The sequence below is a fragment of the Orcinus orca genome, chromosome 4, assembly GCF_937001465.1.
Source record: "Orcinus orca chromosome 4, mOrcOrc1.1, whole genome shotgun sequence".
Lineage (NCBI taxonomy): Eukaryota > Metazoa > Chordata > Mammalia > Artiodactyla > Delphinidae > Orcinus > Orcinus orca.
In genome coordinates, this window is record NC_064562.1 from 4,568,203 (window position 1) to 4,576,279 (window position 8,077).

Sequence of the window (8,077 nt, forward strand, 5' to 3'; positions counted from 1 at the left end):
GCTGGGATTGTTTATTTGAAACTCTTCCAGAGCGTGTGCAGGGTTTGAAAAGGAATCGTCAAAATGCTGATACAGTACACCTTCTACACAAAGACTGCAATTAATCTAAATTCCAATGTTTTCCTTTCTCGGTGAAAAAAATTAATAAACTTTAATAGCTTCAAGTTTTCAGCTATTTCAGTTTTCAGAATCTTCCTTTCTCCATCTCATTTCTTCTCTTTTGTGCTGTATTATCTCATTCCTGTCTTTGTCTCCTGCTCACTAACCTGTCGTTTATTTTTCCTTACACGGTTTTCCCGTCTTCCCATAATACTATCTGTAGCATTCACTAGAGCATAATGTGAGACATAGCTGATTACTGTGCAGTAATATCAGCTAAAGAGAACCTTAAAGTCCATGCTGCTCCCATATGCACATTATTTTTCAGGTCCAAAAGAACACACTAAAATTTCTTTAGTTATGATATTATCTAATGCCAAAGGAAGTTATAAGTTTATTCATACACGTTTTCCTCTTAAGCCCATTTCTAGAATCCTAAGGAACTAGTTCACTAGAAAAAAAAACTATTTGCTTATTAAAATATTTTATTATAAATCACATTAAAGAAACACATTGTATGGCATAAAATATTATAGCATCATCAAAATAATAAAAATGAAAACCATAGAGAAAAAAAAGGAAAAAAGTCTTCATTTTTTCCCCTAACGCTACTTAGTTTAACTCAATGGTGAGCTCAGATTGAGATTATGAACAGTTTTTCCTGACAATATTGTTATATTTTTACAATAGAAGTTTATTTGAGGAAAGTGTCAGATCAGCTCTCCACCTTACTGTATTTGTGTAGAGTACAGTCACAGAAAAATAACCAATTTAAATAAAGTTCTTATTTTTTTTTAAGGGTCCAGGATTTATAGCTGCAATGTGGGGTGTCTTCATGTTTAAGGAAATACAGGTATGTACACGAAAGGTGCAGGTCCAGTTGAGAAGGGTATTTAATACTATGTGTTATTTTCTGAAAATTGCATGCAACATGAATGAATTTGACAGGTCAGATGTTCAAAGTGCTATCATCTCTAACTAGGAAAGAAGATATTAATGATGTGACAATTATTATGAACATGTTTTTCTCCACCCCAACTTCAGGGAAAAATGCTTTAGTTGACTTTATTTTCCTGTAAGAGATTTTGGTTAAATAATCCAATAAAATATGATAGAGGGGAAATTTTATCTATTGTAAAATATGGTAGATAAATAAGATGAAATATTTTTTATCCCAAAGATTAAAATATCCCTGAGGCAAATGGAATTTGGGAATAGATTTTCTGTTGGCTCTCATGCCTCCCAAGGTCTTCCATGTCCAACCACAAGCTTTACAGGAAAACAGTGTGGTAACAGGTGACAACTACCTCTTCCCTCTTGAGGGTAAATGGTGCTGACATTTTTTTTTTTTAATTTATTTGGCTGTGCTGGGTCTTTGCTGCTGTGCGCGGGCTTTCTCTAGTTGTGGCAAGCGGGGGCTACTCTTCGTTGTGGTGCGTGGGCTTCTCATTGTGGTGGCTTCTTTTGTTGTGGAGCACAGGCTCTAGGTGCACAGGCTTCAGTAGTTGTGGAACGGGAGCTCAGCAGTTGTGGCACATGGGCTTAGTTGCTCCGTGGCGTGTGGGATCTTCCTGGACCAGGGCTTGAACCCATGTCCCCTGCACTGGCAGGTGGATTCCTAACCATTGCACCAACAGGGAAGCCCCCAATGGTGTGGACTTAAAATTGCATTTATCAAATAGTTCTAGGATGTGTGTGTGTATTCTCATTAAAAATTGTTTTAGGATTTTTCCCCTTTACCTTTATTTGTGGAAAAAGTCTTCAGTTGAGCAATCTATGTGAATAGTATTTTGTAATAGTTTTTACTAAAAAAATATATAAACTAGAGACACTGTCAAGGCATCATAGATATAATACTTTTTGTCTTAATAAGCAGCAAATAATTCCTATTTCTAAGAAGGTCTGATGTTGCTAATCTCTGGGAGCCATAAAGTGAACATGTCACTGGATAATTCTTAAAATGATTATCCAGCTTTACATTTAAAACATCATTTCATTCATTCCAAGTGAAATGTTTTGACTTAGAAAGCCATAAGATGTTAATACAAGTAAGATTTTCAGATTGAAGAAGTAACAAATTTGTTTAGAAGGTATTTGGATCATGGTCTTAATTTTTGTGTTTTTAAATTTACAAGACAATTTAAAACATTTATAGACCCATAAGTTACTTTTGTGCACATGTTTCTTACTTATTTTAGTTAGGGTTGCTTTCCACAGAAAGTAATTCTATGCCTAAGGCATGCTGTAAATCTCTTTGCAAATATTTCATCTGCCTCATGAAGGATAATGATTTCTATAGAATTGGGTATTATACAGTATAACACTCTGAAGCCTTAGAAAAGAACAAGTAAGTAACCATAGCTTATTTGCAACTATAGATATAAATAAGCACAAACTAAGAATAGATTTATTATGAAGCATTTAAAAATTATTTTAGTCACTACCACAGTAATAATGATACTGAATTTAAAGTCTTCTTCCCTAGATACAAGAACTCCCTTGAGAGAGAGAATCCCTAACCATTGGGCCTCGTGTTAATTCTTCAGAGTCCTCTAAAAAGACACTAAGCACATTCAAAGAAATGTTTTTTTAAGACACCTCTTAAAAAATCAGCTCAGGCCAAATAGAGGAGGAACTTTTAAAAATGATAAAACATGACCAAGTAGGGTTTAATTCAGGAATGCGAGGATGGTTCATAATATGCAAGTTAATTAATGTAATTTATTATACTATTAGATAAACAGAAAGAAACTCTGTGACAATATATATTCAAAAGGCACTTACTAAAATTAAAAACCAGTTTTTAATTAAGAAAACAGCCTCTTACAATAGTAGAAACCTCTTACAAATAGGAGGAAGCTTTAGTTGATACAAGACGTCTATCAAAAAACAATAGCAAATATGTAACTAAGGTGAAACGTAAGAGTTCTCTGTCAACTCTATCTCAATAGAACTGAAAAAAATAAGAGTTCTCTGTAAGTTGGAAGTCATAGATTCTCCATCATTGCTATTATTCAGTATTTTCTGGAGATCCTAGCCAGTGTGATAAGATAAAATTAAGAAATAAGAGGACTAGATAGAGGAGAGAAAATTGTCATTTGCATATAACATTCTCTTCTTTAAAAATTTAAGAGTATCAGCTGAAAATCTAGAGACCCAATAAGATCATTTACTAAGGCACTGAAATATAGGATAAATATTCAATCAATAGCTTTCCAATATGTCACCAAGAACCAATTAAAAAGAGGAAAATAAATGCTATTAATACCTACAAAAAATTATAAAAATAAAAGAAAATAATTAACAAGAAACGTGCTGGATTTATAAAATCTTTTCCTCTACTGCAGAAGTTTACTACAAAACATAAAAGGCTATCAGAGCAAATAGGAGACTCATATGTCCCTGATGGGACGGCTCACTGTGGTTTAGGCAGCACCCCCAATTACATTCAGTGTAATTCAGATAAAATCCCAGTGTGTTTGATCTGCAGATTTGAGAGTGAGTGCAAAAGTTTGGCCAAGTATGTAAGTAAAAATAGAGAGAGGGCAAAGCTGAAAGCACAGCGAGTTTTGCTGACCTCTTAACTCTAGTTTAAAAAGCCTTACAAATCTGTCTACAAACAGAACTTAAGGTGTGTCCAGCGATACTTGTTCAATGCAGATACTGAGTTGCCTCTTGACAGCAACTTTAAAGGAAAGTTTTAAATACTTCCCATGCCAACGAGTTTAACAAAGAGTTATCAACTAGACAGTGATACCAAAATTCTATCTGAATTTTTAAAATTATTTTTCTTAAAAAGAAGATAAAACCGTAGAGCAAAACAAAACCAAGACGGTTACCTTTATGACTCATAGGTCCTATCAGCTATGTCTTGAAGCAGTCCTCAAAGACACGTATTTAAAAGTCTACAGCCTGGAGCAATAAGGACTTAATGGGAGATCCAAGCACTTTTTGAGTGAAAGAGTTTAACGATTTTATTTCATTTTAATGACATCAGTGCTCTGTTTGTCTGCTTTGCCCTTGAGACCTTCTTTTATATCTGGTATCTGTTCTTCTTTGGGAAGTTTGTTTTAGAATCTTATATTTAGCTATTGTAAACTAGACAGACATCATATTTTTAGCAACATATTTTAGTCTGTGTGTTCACAGAAATCCCAATGTAGGGGATTGTTACCACAGCAATTTACAGGTCCATAGCAACGCCCAGATAAAGAATGAGATGATTTGTCATTTTAGCAGCTGTCTCAGAAATCCAAGTTAAACACTTTTCTTTGCTTCGGGAAGGAATGTTAGCATGATCTTTCTAAGAGTCAACATTCACCTTGGACAAAGGAAAACTGTTTTGCCCAAATATAATCAGTCTTTTTATCTAGGACACTAGGCAGTTTGGACAGATTCTTAACCTTAAAAGGGAAAAAATTTTACCCCCTAAGGACATTGTTCTTCTGTCTACATAGACAATAAGATAGAGAGCTTATGAGGTGTTCACATAATTAGGTGGTAAAGTGCTGATAAGTGAGGCCCCATACATTGTTCTTTATTTCAGTGATTGCATCAATTGGCTAATTTACAAAGCACATTTGGAAATTGCCCGAGTGTATTGATTCTTTGAACAAATATTTATTGAGCGCCCACTCTGCACCAATACTGGCATCTAGGCAAAGGCTGCAATCTTTAAGACTAAGAAAAAGATGTCAGGGACCCTTAACGCCTTCATGCAGGAGTGTGTGTGTGTGTGTGTGTGTGTGTGTGTGTGTGTGTGTGTGTGTGTGTGTAAATAGGCTGCCCTGTGCCTGGCAAGGATCTGTGCTGTCTTTCACTTGTAGAGCTTGAATTAGAGTGACTTCTGGTAGGGTTGGTGCTGACAGTGAATCAGGTAATTCAACCAGCCCAACCCAACTTGCAAAGACCACTGTGGTCATCAAACAGACGCAAAATCACCCACTTTAACCCAACTGTTTATTAAGATGAAAAAAAAGGGGATATACCTTTTTGACTATATATTAATTGTCATTAATCTTAAAAAAAAGTTGGTAATAGTATCATATGATTTGCCTATCAGGAGATCTCAGTGTAATTGAGACCCTATATTACTTGCCTCAAAGTATTGGGTCTATATTTAAAGAGCTATATAGACAGCCTGGCAATCATTCAGAAGGAAACATCCAGGACCGTGCGGGAGCTTGAGACCGTTCCATTTGAAAGATAGTCAAAGGAGCTAAAATATTGACCAGGGAAAAAGATGCTTCAGGGATAAAAGACTTTTATTTTTCAATGTTTGAGGGTTTATCTTGTGGAAGAGAGATTAGAATTGATCTATCCGTACCCCTAGAGATGGAACTTATGAGAAATACAATATTTCTACTGCGCACAAGACGGTATTTCTTTGTTAAGGTACAGAGGGACTGGCTGCAGTGGGAAGTGGTCCTCCGTGCTTCCATCTTTAAAACAACATAGCTGGGCGAGTAAACTCCATCTCTGTTTTTCCCTTGCCCTTTAGACTGGTCTCTGTCTCTCTGTCTTCACTGCATCGTTTCTGCCCAGGAGGACTGCAATCACCTTCTCATTGGTCCCCTTGCATCCCTTCTGGCTCCCTCCAATCTGTTCACCATCTGCAAAAGCATGGGCTTTACAAAATGCAAATCCCATCTTTTCACCACACCCAGCTCTGCCCATTCCTCCGATGTTTTCCCACTGCTTGGAAAAATAAAACCAAAAGTAGAGCATGGCCTCTGAGATGCCTGTGTGCTCAGGCCCATAGCTTCCAACCTCATCGAGCTCCACCTAACTCACTGCTGTAGCCTCTTGGACCTTCTCTTAATCCCTGGCGAGTACCATGTTTCTCTTGCAGCAGAGCTCGGCACACACATTCCTTCCACCCAGGATCTCTACCAGCTGCCCTCCTTCCCTATTCAGTTCATTGATACTTAGAAGCTCAACTCAACCTCAAACCTCCCACCTTAAGATTCCTTGGTAACACACAAACAGCCTTGGGCGTTTGCTTATTAGCCTCTCTCTGTCTTTTAACAAGCCTTTCTGTAATGATTTTATTCATTTCTGTCTCCCATATTATGTGAGTAACTGAATAGGGGCACGTTTTTGTTCACCGTTTTAACCCCAGCAAGTGTGGATGCATAGTGGGAGCGCACATGTGTTTACTGAACGGTTAAAGGATGGAGGATCTGCGGGGTTTCCAGAGAGTCAGGAAGATCAGGCAGAGGGGGGAGCAAAAAACATACAGGAGGTAGACCAGATGGTTACTAAGGTCCACAGCAATGTTGAGAGTCTGTGCTTTTTGCATATTTGGTTCAGGTTTTCTTAATGACAGTTTATTCATTTTTATTACTTAGGGTCGACAAAACTACCTGCTGATGATACTTGCATTTTGCATCATCTTGGCTGGAGCCTTATGCACAGCTTTTTCTAAAATCTAACAACCACAAGGCCAGCAGATGGCAGCAGTGCTTGAGAACACGTCTGTCCTGGACACAGAGACTGTGCTGAGAACAAGGTTCATGTTCATACAGCAAATGGATCTCCAACCATCCCGGATTAGGGTAAATGATTTTTTTCCCCCCACAAATGTGAGAATGAAGGAAAACACTTTCAGTCGAGCATAAAAATGAGAAATTCTTCTAATGAACTATTTATGAAGCATTACATCTAAGGATGCTGCTTTAACGACAATATGTACTTACTGGTGCATAATCTAGAAAACCGTGTGGATTTCGCATACAAAGAACTTGGTACATGTCCAAATTTCCAACATATGAACCTCATTAGTGAAGAGAGGCATAAAAATGTTTGGGGAGGAGTGGGAAGAAGACTTATAGTGGAATTAGAATCCAAAGATATCTGGGGCCTTTGTGAGAAAAAGTAAATGTCAGAGTTGGTAACAGAATGTGAAAAGGGCCATTTCATTATTTTTAGCCCAGACTTATTTTAACCTCAAATTAATGTTGCCCAGTTCTCCATCACCCACCTGACTTAGTTCAAAGTGCCTTTTGATTATCTCCAGACAAAATCCATCCTCAGAGAACAAAAACTTCCACCGTTGAGAATGTGTGTAACACATATACATACATAAACAAGTACACACATGAATACACATGCATATATGTATGTACTACTCCAAATTGGGAGGAGATTCTAGAATTGGTGAAGTGAGAGTCTAGCTTATCGGAGTGAGAATTTTAAGGGACCAACACACTCCTTTAGATGTACAATTTAATTTTTTTTTCTGAAATATACTTTTCTAAAATCCCTCTTGTAACCGGTGGTTTTCTTCCTGTTTTAACTGGCGGTTTCCACCAGGTAAAAGAAAATCACAGAAAATGATAGTGTTCTTTAAGAAAACTGAAATGGAACTGCTAGTACAATGTTTATCACCGTGGTTCCCAAACTGTCAAAATAGTCGAATTAAAAAACCTGGAAGAGGGCTACCCTGGTGGCGCAGTGGTTGAGAGTCCGCCTGCCGATGCAGGGGACACGGGTTCGTGCCTCGGTCCGGGAAGATCCCATGTGCCGCGGAGCGGCTGGGCCCGTGAGCCATGGCCGCTGAGCCTGCGCGTCCGGAGCCTGTGCTCCGCAACGGGAGAGGCCACAACAGTGAGAGGCCCGCGTACCACAAAAAAAAAAAAAAAAACCTGGAAGAGTGCTGTGTCAATTTCACCCACTGCCTCTCCTAGAAGCACTTTACTTTGTTGCTAGGACAGGCAGAAGGTGTGTGACTCCCTAGTTAATCTGTATGGGTTCAAATCCCGCCTCTGCTTCATCTTAATTGTGTGACTTTGGATAAAGGTCCTGCACCCCCTGTATCAGATTCCCCATCTGTAAACTGGAGATAAGGGTAACATCCATCTCACATGGTTACTGGGATGTTCAAATTAGTGAAAATCTGTGAAGTATTTTCGTGAGTGTCTGGTGCTTGGCAAATATATAATTCTTTTTTTTTAATTCACTTTTGGCCGCACTGGGT

At 38.0% G+C, this 8,077-nt stretch overlaps 1 protein-coding gene across 4 annotated transcripts in view; it reads left to right on the forward strand.

Annotated features, from left to right (window-relative positions):
• The window catches only part of TMEM144 (transmembrane protein 144), a 48,215-nt gene extending 40,373 nt beyond the window's left edge, over positions 1-7,842 (forward strand). For all 4 annotated transcript variants that reach the window (XM_004266165.4, XM_049709039.1, XM_049709038.1 and 1 more), the window contains 2 exons: positions 899-952; positions 6,450-7,842. In XM_004266165.4, the coding sequence (XP_004266213.1) occupies positions 899-952; positions 6,450-6,533 (138 nt within the window). In that variant the 3' untranslated portion in view covers positions 6,534-7,842. The remainder of the gene's footprint in view (positions 1-898; positions 953-6,449) is intronic.
• Positions 7,843-8,077: the final 235 nt, after the last annotated feature.